Source organism: Emys orbicularis, chromosome 2 (assembly GCF_028017835.1).
Source record: "Emys orbicularis isolate rEmyOrb1 chromosome 2, rEmyOrb1.hap1, whole genome shotgun sequence".
Taxonomy (NCBI): Eukaryota; Metazoa; Chordata; order Testudines; family Emydidae; genus Emys; species Emys orbicularis.
This window is the reverse complement of record NC_088684.1, coordinates 169143444-169162434: the sequence shown is the minus strand read 5'-3', so window position 1 is coordinate 169162434 and position 18991 is coordinate 169143444. Positions and strand designations below refer to the sequence as shown.

The 18991-nt window shown below is 42.0% G+C and overlaps 1 protein-coding gene across 1 annotated transcript in view; it reads right to left on the bottom strand.

Annotated features, from left to right (window-relative positions):
* The window catches only part of SLC6A19 (solute carrier family 6 member 19), a 71693-nt gene that overhangs the window by 37890 nt on the left and 14812 nt on the right, over positions 1-18991 (bottom strand). The window contains exons 2-3 of the mRNA XM_065400050.1: positions 11037-11177; positions 1678-1815 (exon numbers count right to left, since the gene is read on the bottom strand). Coding sequence (XP_065256122.1) covers positions 1678-1815; positions 11037-11177 — 279 coding nt within the window. The remainder of the gene's footprint in view (positions 1-1677; positions 1816-11036; positions 11178-18991) is intronic.

Sequence of the window (18991 nt, the reverse complement as noted above, 5' to 3'; positions counted from 1 at the left end):
ACAGTCCCATGGTATCAAGACCCAAGGTAAGAGAATTGAACTCCTAGAGGGTGAGAAGGCAGCCCTCAAGAGGGGATTGAGTCCCAGGAAATGTCAGACAACACAGGACAGATGGGGTGAGGCAGTGCCTCAAACCCCTGAAAGGGAAAGCTGCCAGGCTGGTGAGGAAGAAAGTCATCCCCAGAAAGGAGCTGAAGTAAAAAAGGAAGGACTGAGACAGAGATTTTGGAAACAGCAGAGGTGGAGAGTTCCCAGTGGAGCAGCTGACTGAAGCTTTCATTTATGTTTTCCTTTTTCTGTTACAATAAATGAGACCATCAGAAGAGGTTTCTCCTTAATACTAGAAAGGCCTGCTTGGTCTTATACCCAGATGTGGAGAAACTGAGGCAGAGTCTCACCTGCGACACCATGCCTGACTGCAAAGGGGAGTGCTTCCACCTCTGTACTACTTCATACATTCATGGTCAGTGTTCATCAGCCATTAGTCTTTCCATGTAGTGGGGCAATATTTCAGCATTTGTTGTTGATTCAAGGCAATCTGTTCTGAGATCAACACCCAGAATTCGATCTTTCATAATTGTCTAACCTAAATATCATTCTGGTCTGAACTACCAGAATATGCAGCTCTTTTATATTTGTGCCACATAAATTTGTCATTAGTGGTTACTATTTTCTGAAATAGTGCAGTTGAAAAGTTATATCTAACATGTCTCACCTCACTGAGATGTATTTATATGTCACAAAATGTTACAGCCTCCTCTCATATTTTAGATAAATAATTTCCAACCTGTTCTCTTCTCTGACACAGCTGCCTAAAGGTTTTAGATGGTCATTTCCCATTTGAAAGCTCCTAGATACTTTTGAAAATCTCAGACATGGTGTTAAAAGTTGTTAAAAGAAAACTATCAATTTCACTTGTGATAGAAATCTTCAGTTTCAAAGATGATGCTTAATTAATTTTCATCTGTTTCTGAGTCTGTTTATACTGAGTGGGGCTCTTTATAACTTTAAAATTTGATTGTGCTAGTGTGAGGAAAATGGGTACACTCTATCTTTACAGACCATGAAACATACAGAAGCATTATTGAACTGTATCTTTTTTAACTTACCAAGATTTTTTTTATGGTGCCAATAATCTACAAAGTGCTCCTGAATGCTAATGTTTGCACTGGATCTTGTACTTTTACAAATATGTGTATTTTCCTATATATACGGTATCAACTCTCTCTTAGTGGCTCCAGTTCTAAAGAGGTTACAATGTGTCAGTTATTTCATCTAAAGGCTGGAATAATAACTCCAGAACACAGATTTCACATAAGATGTCAAAGTGTATAGTGAATACTCTTCTGCAAAACTGAAATATTAAAATATCAAAATGTTCCCTGATAAAGTTAGAGAGACAAGGTGGGTGAGTTAGTATCTTTTATTGGAGCAACTTCTGTTGGTGAGAGAGACAAGCTTGTCCCTCTCACCAACAGAAGTTGGTCCAATAAAAGACATTACCTCACACCCACCTTGTCTCTCTAACATCCTGGGACTGACATGGCTGCAACTACACTGCATACAACCCTGATAAAGCTGGTATGATAGGTTATTTTTATACAAAAAAGTTCTTATTGAATTAATTGCTAATGACAAAGTGTTTTGCAAATTAAAATACTATTTCATAATCCGTACCAGTTCTGTTAGCATTGAGTGGGCAGTCACTCCAAGGCAACGGCTCCTGGAAGGAGTTGAAGAAATACCACATCACCCAGGCAATGATAGTGTTATAGTATAAACCCACCAGGAAGGATACAAGCATTGCTGCTATACCTGAAGAAAAAGGAAAAAGATTATAATATGCAGCTTTTAGTTGTTTTTAAAGGAATGTTAAAATATATCAACAAAAATATAAGACGTTATAAAGCTAAGCCACCAGACTGATCTCAGTCAACTATATGAATGCTGTGGAAATTTGTATCTTAACAATGTAAATTAATAGGTTTTTTAATGGCTATAGATGAGCACAACAATTCTTGTATTCTAGACACAAAGTAACACATATTATACAAACAACCTCTCCATATAAACAACATTAGGGTTACAAAGGCAACTGTAAATTTGGCATTCCCTAACTTTTGTATGCTTGACTTTATAACCTTAACATTCTTTTAACATAAATTTAGGGTTTTCTAAATGTAATTTTCTAACAAGCAAACAAAAACCAAATTCCATTATTTTTTTAATCATATTGATCCCACATGGGTAATCAGCAGGTTTGGGACATTTAGATGGACAGCACAGTCTTCTACCACTCAACCTAATGAAGAACTTTTAGCAGAAGTAGGCCATTATCCTCTATGTGGCCAGCTAGTAGGGGAGAGGTGAGATACTCATTTAGGTTTATAGGTATTTGCTAGACAGCAGAAGAATGTTGAGACTTGGGTATCCTGGGTTTAATTACATGTTCTGGAGGAGCATGTGCTCCAATGGTTATAAATCTTCTGTCCCTATCCCCAAGATCCTTCCTACCTCCCTCTGCTGTTATACCATTCCCAACCTAGTCTATTTGCTTATGTCCCTATCTTCCCCTCTGCTCCTCATCCCCTCTTTGAGTCCAAGAACATACTTCTCCTCCTTCATGGTGCCTGGCATCAGCAGGGAGAGCACTGAGATCAAAGGAAGAGTGAACGTAAGAATGGTCATACTGGGTCAGACCAAAGGTCCATCAAGCCCAGTATCCTGTCCTCTGACAGTGGCCAATGGCAGGTGCCCCAAAGGGAATAAACAGACAGGTTATCATCAAGTGATCCATGCCCTGTCACCCAATCCCAGCTTCTGGCAAACAGAGGCTAGGGATACCATTCCTGCCCATCCTGGCTAATAGGTCCATCAATGGCTATCTTCCATGAATCTATCTAGCTCCCTTTTGAACCCAGTTATAGTATTGGCCTTCACAACACCCTCTGGCAAGGAGTTCCAGAGGTTGACAGTGCGTTGCGTGAAAAAATACTTTCTTGTGTTTGTTTTAAATCTGCTACCTATTAATTTCATTTGGTGGCCCCTTGTTCTTGTATTATGAGAAGGAGTAAATAACACTTCCTTATTTACTTTCTCTATACCACTCATGATTTTATAGACCTCCCTTAGTCGCCTCTTTTCCAAGCTGAAAAGTCCCAGTCTTATTAATCTCTCCTCATACAGAAGCCGTTCTATACCCCTAATCATTTTTGTTGCCCTTTTCTGAACCTTTTCCAATTCCAATATATCTTTTTTGAGATGGGGCGACTGCACGCAGTATTCAAGGTGTGGGCATACCATGGATTTATATAGAGGCAATATGATATTTTCTGTCTTATTATCTATCCCTTTCTTGATGATTCCCAACATTCTGTTCGCTTTTTTGACTGCTGCACCTGCATCATTGAGTGGATGATTTCGCAGAACTATCCACAATGACTCCAAGATCTCTTTCTTGAGTGGTAACAGCTAATTTAGACCCCCATCATTGTATATGTATAGTTAGAATTATGTTTTCCAATGTGCATTACTTTGCATTTATCAACATTAAATTTCATCTGCCATTTTGTTGCCAAGTCACCCAGTTTTGTGAGATCCTTCTGTAGCTCTTCGCAGTCTGCCTGGGATTTAACTATCTTGAGTAGTTTTGTATAATCTGCAAATTTTGCCACCTCCCTGTTTACCCCTTTTCCAGATGGTTTATGAGTATGTTAAATGTGAGTCTCCCTGATCTCAGTTCTGGTTGTTGATGCCACATTGGCTCTGGGCAGCTGAGAGGAGCATTTCCAGGTAAAATCACGGGGATAGTAGGGCTTCTTAAAATCATTTCATTTTGATTTCTGAGATCAAAATTACATCTTTTCCCCTACACTCATTCTGTGAGAGAGCTGAAACTTTCAAAAAAAATTCAGTCTGAGGCAGACACCTGGCATGAAAGCTACCAACTCTGCATGTAACAACAAACACTAGAAAATGGCTGCATTGTATGTTGCATTTTCACCAAACACTTGTTTAACCCTCTTTATCACCCAAAGATAATTGAGTAGATTGTGATTCAGACTATATACCCATTCAGGGGAGTAACCCCCAGCTCACACTCGGGCCATCTGGACCTTGGGTATAGGTGAGTAGTAGTAGCAAAGTTATTTCCTTGTTTATTCTCTGCCGTAGAGTAGGTGAGCAGTGGCTGGGTGGGAAATGGACAGAGTGGTTGGAGCCTGGGATCTGACCCCCCACCTTGCTGGTAAGAGTAGCTGAGCCAATGCAGATGTGGTTAGATGTTGATAGATGTTTGGCTGCGTGTATGTGTTCCCTCTGTGTGCTGCCCCAACCCTGCGCAGACAGCTAGCACAGCAGACCTCGAGCGAACCACCCAATGACTACAAAATATGGTAAGGGACGAAGGCAGCCAGCCAGGTTTATTGTCAACGAAGCATGGTACTAGTATCCTTCAGACTCTACTGGACCACTAATAAATTTATGCCTGTAACAATGGACCAGTTCAGTGAATGGCGGGACTTTCCATTCCTCCCTAGGCCAGACAAAGATACTCCCTGTGAAATACATGTTTATACCCTGATACAAACAAGTTATGTACTGCCTCTGACATAGTTAGTTATTGCTCCATGATGTGGCTAGTTATCACAATTACCTTGTACATGTTGGTTCGATCAAAACATCTCTATTACGTATTGTCATCCTGACTTTATCTTTTAGGAGGGTTCAGTGTGTCCCTGTTATCCTTGGGAATGTGTATTTCTGCAATATTAGCCCTGTTCTTGCCAGATTCTGTGAGCAGGTCCTGCCTCATACCAGGCCTCTAATACAAGGGTTTATGTCTCAGACTCTCTTCCTACTACAGCAGAATGGGGTAGAAATTTAATGATGGTATGCAGGCTAGCAATATTTTTTCTACACCCCCCTGGGAGCAAGAAGGAAGCAGGAGAGAAAAATTCCAAGGTATGTCTCTGAGTCACAATACTTCCTGAAGGCAGTTTATGCACCACCACTGGTTTAGAACTAAAGATTTTGCCTGAAGACAAAAATCTAGCTCTAAACGTTGAAAACATAGGGCCAGATTCTGATAATCTTATTCATATTGACTAATACCTTACTCCACAAGTGGGCTCACTGACTTCAAACTAAAGTAAGAGAACCATTTGGCATTAAGGAAATTATACAAATTTTTAAAATAAAATCATAACTTTTAATAGGATTTGAACTCAGTACTTTGTATATAAAACAAATATTTTAAGTAACTAAACTGAACTGATTTTTGTTAATATGCATTAGAATGTCAAGATCCAGTGTTTAACGCATGCTGGGCATATGCAGCTTTAGAATACATTCTTCCCTTGGTGAGCATGCAACTCCCATTAGCAGAGATGTATCTTGCAATAGTTTAGAAGGAAAATTTTGTACTCCATTGAGCTGTACTGACAGCAGGAAGAAATGAGTTTTTACAAAAATTAAAGATATGATATTGTAGTGACTTTAGCTGTGTCCCATGCTGATAGCCCTGAGAACTAAAAGCCTCTTCCTGGAGAACAGGTACAGCATGGATAACAGCAGTAGTACAAGCTTCCTCACCAATGTGCCTTATCAACATTTTTGACAGTTTCTGGGCTGAACAAATAATTCTAACTCCATGAATTCAATCTTTGGCTTCTGGTGAGACTACCAGCATGGGTGCAGAATAGTCCAACTATGAGAGTATTTTTTGTGGGTCCACTAGTATCCACATTGACACCACAGAATTACTAGGTCATCAGATAGCTGCCAAATAGTAATTAGTGACTCTGGATCACTACTGACCTGGGCTAGATTCAAACCAGTTACCTACAGATAAAAGGCTTCTCTGTATTTATTACCCAGCCTTGAAGCTGGGAATATCATTACAAAGTTATTCATTATGTAAAAAGTCACCATCTATAAAGTGTGAAGATTTACCTGTGGATTGTATCTCACTGTAAACACACACTACTAGTGAGAAATTAGCATACTAATGCATTCATAAAAAGTAACATATGTCGCTAAATCTTCAAATTGTTGTAGAAGGTTTGCATTTGCAGTCATTTTGTCCATGGCAGGTTTTGAGCGAGACTATTTAGCCACAGTCCTGAGCAATGGGTGGTGCATAAGCTACACCATCCAAGGAGTCACTGTGCATAACAGATACCTTTCTGGGACGTAGAAATTTGCTGACAGTATAGGCTAACAGCAAATTATGATAGCCCTGCACTGGCTCAGATGAGAAGCAGGAGGGCAAAACTCTTGTACACCCAGACCCAACTGCCCGGTAGCATGCACAGAGATCTTACCATCCCTGTGCATGGTCCAAGTCACAATGTAGCCTTTTATTTAAAGAAGTCGGGAACTCTCTGAAGACATCCAGAATATTTCTCAATGAGAATTAGGCCCTATATTTTTAATGCTCTTTGACTGCACTGTTTAGAGGATATCTCTTGCAGGAAGTTTACCAAGATATATCTGTTGAAAGCAGATTGCTTTCCTTTTCATTAGTTCCAATGAACAAGAAAATGTTGAAATCGTAGACCCAGCACCTAACATGACTTCTTGTTTTAAATTTGTGACCAGCTAGGGAGTTTGTCCTGCTAGGGTGTTAGCTTGGCTTTCAATGAAAGTTTTCTGGGTCATTAGGGCAAGTGTGGGATGGCTGTAGGATTGAGATTCCTGGGACTGACATTTGTGTTGTTGTGACTGCTGGAGGATGTTGACATTCTCACTGATTATGAAATGGGAAATGTACAGAATAATAAAAATATGCACTTCTAGGAAGATTTGGAAAATATTAATTGCAGCTCTTTACCACCTCTGCAGTTCTGCCTGTTTACCACCAATAGGGACTGCTATTGGGGGGCTTTGACTTTAAACAGGGAGTCTCCTCAGCCACTTTGCCCCTGCAACTGGACCTGAAGCTGGCACCACTACTTACAATCATACTCATGGAAACTCTGCCTTTAACCAGGGTCAGCTGGGCCTCAGCACCTGGGCTGAGATCATACCTTCACACTTCTGAGTTCGTTTGCTCAATATTGTCATGTTTGTGTTTTAATGGGATGAGTGTAAAGTGGTGCTGATAGTGGATTAATGGTGTTGAGAGATTTAGACAGGGAGAAGGAGTAAGTTATGGTTAAAATGGTTTCTCTTTTTGTGGTGAGAGGCCAGCAAAGGAAAAATCATTTAAAGAATCCCCTGGTGAGTGTGTGCCTATGGGCTAGTCTCTGTGGCAGGCAGACTGATTATAGATAACAGTAGGATTAGAAATGTGAGCAGTTTGTGGGTGAGAGTCTGACAGTTGATAGATGGTGGATTGAACGGGTTTGTACCATTGTGTGACCACCCCTTGGGGTTAGAGGACAGTCTTGAATTCTTCTCTCTGCCACTTCCAGGACAGTGGAACTGATAAGGATGCAGAGACTATGGGAGTTGGTGGAACTTTGATTTCCTTCTTCATCTAGCCACAGTAGAAGGGTGGCTAATGAGAGAAGAAAGACATAATTGGTACAGAAAAGTGGGGAATCTTGTTTTGAGAGGAACAGAACCCTAGGGTGTGGGAGGCCCTGAGGTGTGAGACAGCTAGTTGGTGTGAATCAGTGGGTGAGTGTTTTAGAAAGAGTTTGATTATGGCTTTGCAGCTAGCTTTAGGGATCACTTTTTGGGAACTCAGCTACATCCTTTCAATGGTCACTATTAAGTTGCCAAGAGTTATTAAGTTGCTATTAGTGTTGCCATATGCAGGGAATATGGAGTCCCAAGGAGGTGGGAAAAAGAGGAGAAGGTGTTATGGCTGTGAGGGCTTCGGCTCTTTGATCCCTGAGGTGACTGACAAGGCTTTAAAAATAAGACATTTGCAAGAAGGAGGGGTAAACCAGGAATGAGATGTTTAATCTTAGCAGTGGGTGAAACCAACAGAACTATTTATCAGGCAATTGAGTTTTCATGAGACAAGGATCATAATTATTAACACAGAGACTTGAGGGAACAAGGGCCTCATCACCTTTACTAAAGTTTTAGCCATTAGTATTTATTGAGGTACTGGAAGCGGTGAGAAAACTTTGTGCCACCACCTGTGCTTTGGACTTTTGCCCTTCCGAGATGTTGAAGGTCAGGGGGAAGTACTGGGTCATTTTCTGGTGGAGACTAAAGACAGTAGCCTGCCTATTGCTTTGAAGGAGGTCAGCACTTGTTCATGACAATCAGTCCACTTCTTCCATTTCTCAGTAAGATTCTGCATAAGGCTATAGTAAGATCGCTCCTCACAGTATCTGGGTGTACTGGATCTCCTTACTCCTTGTCAATCAGGGTATAGACCAGGTTTTGACACAGACTATATGGGTCATGCTGGTCAGTGAGCTTTTCCTGGTGATGGATGATGGATGAAGCTCAGATGACCATGCTGGTATTATTAGATCTCTTCAGTGTCTTCAATACCATTGATCACAAGGTATTGTTCACTTGTCTACAGACCTTTTCAAAAGTGAACAGGACTGCTCTTCAGGGGGTTCATTCTTTTCTCAGACATCTCACTGGGTAGTTGTGGGCAATTGCTCTTCTTCCTGAAGAGCTCTCAAATATGGGGTGCCACAGGAAGCCCCTCTGCCTCCCCTCCTGTTCAATGTGTATACAAGGCTGCATGGAGGGGTAATAAGGAGGCATAAGGTCCAGTGATTTCATTATGCTGACCACATCCAATTGTATGTCTCTATCTCATCCAACACACAAGAAGCCATTCAGTGTCTCAGACAGTATTTAGCTGAGACTGGGGTATGGATGAGATCGAGCTGTCTGAAACTCAACACAGATAAGACTGAGGTAAGGAGGGGATTTGGGAGAAGCAGTTAGAAGAGATGGGAGAGGTAATATCAGACCCTCTGACAGAGAGCGTGTGTCCACCTTTAGTTATCATAGGTCACAGCTGAAAGGTAATTTTGGACACCCCCCCCCCAGCTGCTGTTAGGGGATTACCCTGGGTCTGTGTTGGAGCAGACAGGCGTGTCTGGCTCAGCAAGACAGGGTGCTGGGGTCCCGAGCTGGCAGGGAAAGCAGGGGTAGAAGTAGTCTTGGCACATCAGGTGGCAGCTCCCAAGAGGGTTTCTGTGATCCAACCCGTCACAAGGTCAATAGGGATTTTTTTCCCTTTGTGATTAAAGAGAGGAGGCTGCCAGCAGGACATTAATTGTGAGTGGCTTTGGGACACTAGAATTTACCCCTCCCCCTTTTTTTGTTGGTCCAACATAACCCAAATTTGGTGGGGGGGGGTTCCTGGGCACAAAGCAAAAGCCATTTATTTCCTAGGGTTTTGAAGAAGGTTAAGCGGTCGTTTCCAGAGACAATGGAGGGAACTTTTTTATAGCTTATAATTGGCTGGGTGAGCTGAATTAATTTGTTCCTTTTTTAATTGAAATGGGAGGTTGTTTGTTTTTTAATGCTCCTGGGTGTATTATATTGTTGTGTAAAAAGATTATCAGGGAACCTAGAGCTCTTGTGCAGGCATTTTTTAATTTGGACTTCAGTCTCCCTGGCTGTTAATCTAGTGCTTTTCACAAGTAATAAGAGAGAGAAAAAATGTGTATACTTATTAATTAGGGCTGTCAAGCGATTAAACAAATTAATCAATTATACAATAATAGAATACCATTTATTTAAATATTTTTGGATGTTTTCTATATTTTCAAATATTTATTTCAATTACAACACAGAATACAAAGTATACAGTGCTCACTTTATTTTTGATTACAAGTATTTGCACTGTTAAAAAACAAAAGAAATAGTATTTTTCAATTCACCTAATACAAGTGCAATATCTTTATCATGAAAGTTGAACTTACAAATGTAGAATTAGGTACAAAAAAAACTGCATTCAAAAATAACACAATGCAAAATTTTAGAGCCTGCAAGTCCACTCAGTCCCACTTCAGCCAATCGCTCAGACAAACAAGTTTGGTTACAATTTGCAGGAGATAATGTTGCCCACTTCTTGTTTACAGTGTCACCTGAAAGTGAGAACAGGCGTTCACAGGGCACTGTTGTAGCCGGCATTGCAAAGTATTTACCTGACAGATATGCTAAACATTCATATGCCGCTTAATGCTTCAACCACCATTCCAGAGGACACGTATATATACTTTGTATTCTGTGTTGTAATTGAAATCAATATATTTGAAAATGTAGAAAACATACACAAATATTTAATACATTTCAATTGATATTCTATTGTTTAACAGTGCGATTAATCATGATTAATTTTTTTAATTGTGATTAATTTTTTTGAGTTAATCGTGTGAGTTAACTGCGACTAATTGACAGCCCTATTATTAATGTATACAATGTTGTATACCAATCACTACTTATGACTGACAGATATGGAGACTGAACTCCTCCATCTATACCAGGGGTTCTAAAATGGGGGTTGGCACCCCTTAGGGGGTCGTGAGGTTATTACATGGGGGGTCACGAGCTGTAAGCCTCCACCCCAAACCCCGCTTTGCCTCCAGTATTTATAATGGTGTTAAATATATAAAAAAGTGTTTTTAATTTATAAGGGGGGGGGTCACACTCAGAGGCTTGCTATTTGAAAGGGGTCACCAGTACAAAAGTTTAAGAACCACTGATCTATACTCAAAATAACTACAACACAGGTTGTTGGCACACTAAAAAAGTTAATTCCAATTCTAGAGAGCAATTGTTCTAGCCATATTCCTCATTTTCAGAGATATTCCCTGTCACCTGTAATCTCTCTAAAACCAGGGTGCAGTTTTTAAGTGTGCCCACTGTTCCTGTGCACTGGGAATGGGACATCAAATAGTTATCAGATGGTAATAGCTTTTGATCACTACTAACCTGGGCTGCATTCAGGTGGACAATGTAGAAGTTAGTCTCTGAACTCATAATTCATCCCCTGAGACATTCATTCTGCTCCAAAGTAAAACAATAAAACCTAAATGGCAAAATTAATAATGTGGGCTTTTGTGCATTCTGTCTGGTTTAGTTGTAAGCTTCCTGAGACTTACCTACTCCCTTCAGGGTAGGATGGATAGAACTCCAGACTCCCACACTACCTTTTCTCAGTCTTTGACCAATGGCAAACTCAAGATGAAGCAGTGGGATACCTTCCAGGACAAGCAAAATGAGAAAAGGGATCATAAAGGCTCCTGAAATAAAAATAAAAATATTTCATACATGTGAAATATGAAGAAGCAGGAATTTCAGTTTTACACAGGAATGATGAAGCTATATGGAAATTATACAGAAGGAAAATAAGATGTAAAAGTCTTTGTAGAGAACATTTTTCTCTGAACAGTGTTTTTGACTAATCTTATTTTTGATAACTGATACCATGAGACCAACCAATTTGGCCTGGCTGCCAGTCCTGTCCAACATCACACCCCTTTTGACATCAGGCAATAGGTCACTTTGTCGAATCTGCTCCTTGATGTGCAAAACATGCCACATCTACCCCATTTAAAGATGTGCTTAATCCACTCATCCACTGTTTTAGCTCCAGGAATCCCTGTAAGACATTTCTTCTAAAAAATCTGTCTGAGGATTGGTCCTGCTTTGAGCAGGGGGTTGGACTAGATGACCTCCTGAGGTCCCTTCTAACCCTGATATTCTATTCTATGAAGCTTTCAAGCCACAGAGAGCTCTTCTTCAGGTCTGGGAAAGGTACTCCCAGCATCAGCAAAATGCACTAAAGAAGAGCACTCTGTGGCTTGGAAGCTTGTCTCTCTCATCAACAGAAGTTGGTCCAATAAAATATATTACCTCAGCCACCTTGTCTATCCTGGAACCGAAACAGGTACAACTACACTGCATGATTTAAGCATAATCACTATCCTGATATTTATTATATAGATTCTGGATTGGAAATAAGAGACGCATGGTAGATAAAAATGTGTAAATACAAACTGATATGTGCTCAGAGCTATGGGTGAAACTCTGACCATATTACTCAAAAAACACTGATATGTGAACTCCATTATAAATCCCTGACTATCAAAGGGCAGATTACAGTATAAATTCTTGTGCCCATGTGTCACCTACATTCTTTCATTTTAGACAGTTTTTTCTTCAAAAGTGAAGAATTTCACTGTAGCACCTTCTCTGTCTGGAAAGAAATGTTAGAGACAAATGTTAGAGACAACAAGAAGGGGTTTTATAAATATGTCAGACAAAAAAATCAGGGATGGTGTGGGGAAGGTGAGCTGACAATAGAAGATAAGAAGGCGGAGTTGTTCAAGGCCTACTTTGCTTCAGTCTTCATACAGAAAATAACATGTGACTGGACGACTAGTAAAATTATCATAGACAATAAAGGGGAAGGAATGCAGATCAGGATAAGTAAAGAACATGTCAGAGATCTTCTGGCTAATCTGAATGAATTCAAATCAGCAGGGCCTGAGGCTATTCACCCCCAGGGTGCTGAACGAATTAGCTGAAGAAATCTCTGAGCCACTGACAATATTTGTATACTCGTGGAGGACAGGTGAGGTCCTGGAAGACTGGGGAAGGGCTAATGTAGTGCCCATCTTTAAAAGGGGGAAAAGGAGGAATTAGGGAACTATAGAACAATCAGCTTGTCCTTGATACCCAGGAAACTACTCGAGCAATGTATGAAAGTAACATTCAGTTTGCAAATACGTGGAGGATGAAGGGGTGATCACTAGCAGCCAGCATGGATTTACCAAGAAAAAATCATGACAAACCAGCTTGATTTCCTTCTTTGACAAGGTAACTGGTTTGGTGGATAGGGGGAATGTGGACATAATATACTTGAACTTTAGCAAGGCTTTTGACAGTCTCCACATGAAATTCTCATAAGTAAGCTGGAGAAATGTGGGCTCAGTAGAATAATAGAATCATAGACTTTAAGGTCAGAAGGGACCATTATGATCGTTATGGCACAACGCAGGCCACAGAATCTCACCCATCCACTCCTGTAACAAACCCCTAACCTATATCTGAGCTATTGAAGTCCTCAAATCATGGTTTAAAGACTTCAGGGTGCAGAGAATCCTCCAGCAAGTGACCCGTTCCCCACACTGCAGAGGAAGGTGTAAACCCCCCAGGGTCTCTGCCAATCTGTCCTGGAGGAAAATTCCTTCCTGACCCCAAATATGGCACTCAGCTAAACCCTGAGCATGTGGGCAAAACTCACCAGCCAGACACAGGAAAGAATTCTCTGTAGTAACTCAGATCCCACCCCATCTAACATTCCATCACAGGCCATTGGGCATATTTACCACTAATAGTCAAAGAGCCTAATTTTGGCAATTAATTGATATCCCATTATACCATCCCCTCCATAAACTTATCAAGCTTAGTCTTGAAGCCAGATATGTCTTTTGTCCCAACTGCTCCCCTTGGAAGGCTGTTCCAGGACTTCACTCCTCTGATGGTTAGAAACCTTCATCTAATTTCAAGTCTAAACTTCCTGATGGCCAGTTTATATCCATTTGTTCTTGTGTCCACATTGGTACTGAGCTTAAATAATTCCTCTCCCTCCCTGGTATAAATATATCAGAGGGATAAATACAGAGCTATCATATCTCCCCTCAGCCTTCTTTTGGTTAGGCTAAACAAGCCAAACTCTTTGAGTCTCCTTTCATAAGACAGGTTTTCCATTCCTCGGATCATCCTAGTAGCCCTTCTCTGTACCTGTTCCAGTTTAAATTCATCCTTCTTAAACATGGGAGACCAGAACTGCACACAATATTCCACAGGAGGTCTCACCAGTGCCTTGTATTACAGTACTAACACCTTCTTATCTCTACTGGAAATACCTCACCTGATTAATCCCAAGACCGCATTATATACCAGCTCAGAATTGCCTGCTGATTGGCAATCCTGAGCTGTAGCCCCCCCCCCCCCCCGTACACCTTACGTCCAAACAAGTCCAGTTTTTTGGCGTCCTTGGACTTAGGCACTGGGGCTTGTTGCCCCTGGCTCTCCTCATTTACTGCTACAACCACCAATGAACAAGGTTGCAGGTGCGTAAGAGGTATTCATACCCCTTTCATGGAACAAAGTATTTCCTCTCAACTCCCTTGGCAGTGGGAGGGATGGAGGTCGGGGTCTGCCAGATGGTCTTAGCATTGGCCTATATGGTTTTGATGAAGGGCAGAGCCACCCTCGAAGGACCTTCTGGGGCCAAAATGTCAACCACCGGGTCCTCTGACTCCACCACCTCCTTGGCCTGCAGACCCATGTTGCGCGCCACCCTGCAAAGGAGGTCCTGGTGGGCATGGCTGTCTATGGGGGGCGGTCCAGAGATAGAAGTGCCCGCAACAGCATCATCTGGGGGGGAGGATGAGGAAGCTAAAGGGGGAACAGGGTCCTCCTGTCCCTCCTGCTCATCAGGAACCTCTCATCCTGTCTCGCTGGCTGGACCAGGTAGACAAGGGTCCTGCTCAGGAACCGGAGTTGGAGTTGGTTCCATGGGGGGGCAGGGGCACAGCGCCTCCTTGGCATCCCTAGGGGTGGGGCGACTGGCGGAGGCCTCCAGCACCCACGGTTCAGAGGTGGCCAATCGGGAGCCTTTAGACTGGGCGCCCTGCTCCTGGTGGTATGCCAACAGGGTCCAAAATGGCCACTGTGCTGGTCCCTGCCACTGCGCAGGCCACGGCCCTGCCCCCACCTCAGAGCGTCCATGGCTTGACTCCATGGTCAGCCCCACTCTGAGTATCTAGATCCCGCCTCCGAGTCCGAAGACCGGGATCGGGACTGCGAAGGCCAGGGTGGTGCTGAGCGGAGCTGATCCAGAGAGCGGTGCTGCGCTGGGGAGCAATGTCTTGACGCCGGAGAGTGGTGCCATGAGGCTGGAGCGGTACCATGATCTGGAGCTGCGTGGGGTCACTGAGCAGCATCGGGACCAGTGCCAGAACCAAGACCTGCTGCGCGATGGAGATCAACGCGTGGATCAGCGTTGCGAGCGGAAGCACTGGCATGACCTGGAGCAGCGCCACGAGTCTGAGCGGCGCCGCAATTCTATCAGCGATGCCACGATTCTATCAGTGGTGCCGAGGGATGGAGCATTTCTGGTTTGCCTTGAGATGGTGCCATACGATGTGGTATTGGAGGCTTGGCGCAAAGAGTGGGTGACCTCAGCGCTGTCATGGCGATGAGGTCACTCGCAGTCTCAAAGGTATCTGGGGTGGATGGCAGCTCCACCTCCTCGATGACCTGGGCTGGGGAGTTTCTGCCAGAGTCCGTCCGCAGTGCTGCTTCCACCACTGTTGCCAGGGAGCTATGCACTGATGAACTCGGCGCCAGGTCTTGCCACGCTGGCAGAGGCTGAGGTCTAAGTGCCACCTCCATAAGGAGCTGCTTGAGGCAAAAGTCTCACTCCTTTTTGGTTCTGGGGCGAAACCCCTTACAAATCCTGCACCGATCAGCTTGGTGAGCCTCCCCCAGACACTTTAGACAAGCATTGTGGGGGGTCATCCGTTGGCATAGGCTTGCTGCAGGACTTGCAGGGCTTGAACCCCTGGGACTTGGGCATGAAAGGCCTCCCAAGAAAAAGCAGTCAGGACAGAGGGTAAACCCCCCAGCCCAACTGCTAACTACTAATACTAACTAACAATTAAACTAACTAATACGTATAGAGAACAACAAACAAACGAAGATAGGGAAACATGGTAGAACTTGCTGAGCAGGACGCCACAGTTCCAACCACCATCACTGGCGGTAAGAAGGAACTGAGGAGGCGCCAGGTCAGCAGGGTCATATATTGAGCGCCATGAAGGCGTCACTCCAGGGGGCTCCACAGCTGACCCAACGGGTGCTGCTAGGGGAAAAACTTTCCGATGATTGTATAAGTGGTGCGCGCACACCTAATTGGAATCGATATGAGCAATCACTAGAAGAAGAACCAAAATTATGTGAGCTAATTGGGTGCAATGAGAATGACTTGTGTTTTGTCATGACAAATCTTTTGTAGAATCTCTGGTAGCAGTGGGATGGGAGTAAAGGTGTTCCTCAGGTGGTCTGTCCAGAATAGAATCATAGATTATCAGGGTTGGAAGGGACCTCAGGAGGTCATCTAGTCCAACCCCCTGCTCAAAGCAGGCCCTAATCCCCAACTAAATCAGCAGAAGGGCATCATCCATGGAGTCCCAACCTAGTGCTGCTCTGTTGCAGTATAGATCGAACTTCTTGTTCGTCTGTCTGAAGAGCAGGGCCCAGGAAGGCATTCCTCACTGAATAAAGTGTATCTGCCACTTGTGGTATGTGGAGAAGTGCCTGCTGAGATTGTCTGCAGAGAGTTTTGCACACTTGGGAAGTACATTGCTGGGAGTGTGATGTAGTTCTGTGTTTACCAGTTCCATAAATTGACCACTTCTATTCAGAGAATTGCTCCTTCTTGTTTGTTTATATAGAACATAGTGATCATGTTCTCGAGTGTTATCTGGATATGTTGGGATTGTATGAGTGGGAGGAATGCCTTGCAGGCCAGTCGGACTGCCCTTAATTCCAGGAAACTGATGTGCATCCTGGCCTCCCAAGGAGACTACACGCCATGTTCCATGTGATTGCCCCATGGGCTCCTAAGCCTATGAGAGATACATCTGTGATTATGGTCACATTGGGTGTGAGTGTAGTGAAAGGGATTCCAGCTCTTAGGACATAAATAGGGACCAACACTCTAAGAGGAAACCCACATATTGTATCCCAATTTTATAGATATTACATTATTTACATTAGAAAGATAATAGGATTACAAATGGAATTCTCTTGTGTAATAGTTCTTAAATGCAAAATTGTAAATCTTCCAAACTAAATGTATAGACACTGGTTTAAAAAAATGGAGTATAAAGTTTGCTGTATCAGTCTTTGAGAATAAATAACTCTAAATATATTTAGCTATATGAATATTAATGTAATTATATTTTAAAAGCAACGTAGTAATTGGCCATTTCCAGTCCTGGCAATAATTGCTTTTTTTTTGTTGAACTAGGATTCAGTCTTGAAGTTCAAATTCAGGCAAAACCCTATTCCTGTTTCTCTCCTTTCCTCTCTCTGCAACCGTTCTGGGAAATTTTGTAGTTGGGAGTATGGGGACTATGCTGCGCATAGCTTCTGTGTGGGAGGTAAAACGGGAATAATTTAAATCCTCTCCCTTTTACAGATGTGCACAGGAGCCAAATAACCTGGTTATTTATTTATTTATATAAGTGTGTGCATATATATATCCATGATAAGTAGATTGGATTTGCACTTTGAAATCTTTACAACATAAAGTCCTTTTATGGTTCCAGCGGAGGAACTGCAGTGTATTGACTGTTGACATGGTATCATCTCTGACAAAACCACAGTCAATCTGATAACAGTGGCACAACAATCAACAAGTTCTGTACCACAGAGTAGCAAGGTTTGCTGTAGATTTATGGTAATTGTGTATTTAGGACATTTTACTAGGGTTGTCAGCTTAAACATTACATCCTGTTTTTCACAGTGCTCTGTCATGGATGAAACACAAATGTTTAACACAGTCAATTAAATGGCATATTTCCCAATAAAGATTAACCTTAAACAAGGTCTAATGTCAGAAATATCTACCAAATGAAAGTAAATATCATTCTAATTATGCTAGCTGAACTGCCAGTGTAAATTTCCTAACCATTACATTGTGCTCATATTGACATTGTGTATATTTGGTAGTCACGTTAGAATTTTTAATATTTTTTTAAAAGGATACAACATGTTAAACAATATCATTCCACTGTGCCACAGTAAATATTCCACTTTCAAAAAAGAAACTACAAACAAGGCCAATGAAAAAGAAAAAGTTACCACTAATTTCTATTTTAGGTTTGGCCCTTAAAAAGGGTCAGACATGGCATTGTGTGTAGGAAACAGAAACCCTCAAACAAGTCTAAATTTAAGTTTTATCCTAGTCAAATATCTGGAAGATAAAAGTTCTCCGTCAGCTTCAAATATTGATTCTTATTTCAAGTTAATATAATGAATTTAGATTTTAAGAGTCCCTGTTTCATCACAATCCAAAAATCATACTCTACTCCAGTCCCTTTATATTGCTCAGGTAGCACAAAACAAACAGGGTCTGTCAAAACTCCTAGCTAGGCATAGCCCTAGTTTGAGAGAATCCCTTGCCAGAATGAAGCAGGTACAGCTGCCATCTACACTTCCCTCCCCATATTCTCTAATGCAGGTGACATGTTGAGGATGAAGAGGGGTGAGCAGAGGCAGCATCCAGAGAGCAGTATGTTCTGGCAATACCCAGCTGCTATATGGTCCCATAGGAACTACAGATAGCAGGTGCATATTAGAACAGCCTAGGTTCTGCTCTGTCTGGGACAGAGAACCATAATTGGTCCTAGCAGAGCTGGATGCCGCAAAAACGTGATCCCACATTTTTTGATCCATGTATAACAGAGTTGAATGGAATAAACATAATTTATTGATAGGATTTTTAAAAGTGCTCAGCATTGGCCTAGCTCTGGTCACATTGAAATCAATGGTAAATCTTGACTTATGAAAATCCCACTTTATATGTATAATTATATATAAAAAAGTTAAGACATTAAAGTTGCAAAGTCAAGCACTCAAAAGTTAGGAAATGTTAAACAAATAATTAAGATTACCCATGTAACCTTGATTCTGCCTCTTTGTGTATATGAATTATGATACAATTTTTAATAATGTGATTTTTCATGGGATTCCTGTCTCATTCAGTGCATTGAGTGGACTGCATGGTTAGCTATACAATTTTTTTTAACCTCATTGTTCAATGTGTGACCCTTATTTATCACACCCCAACCAAACCCTGCACTGAATACAGAATTATTCATTTTTCTCATGTCTTTATGGTACCTTACTGCTTTACAAACATAAAAACAAAAGAATTGTCATACTGGGACAGACCAATATTCCATCTAGCCATGTATCCTGTCTTCTGACTTTGGCCAATGTTAGATACATCAGAGGGAATAAACAGAACAGGGCA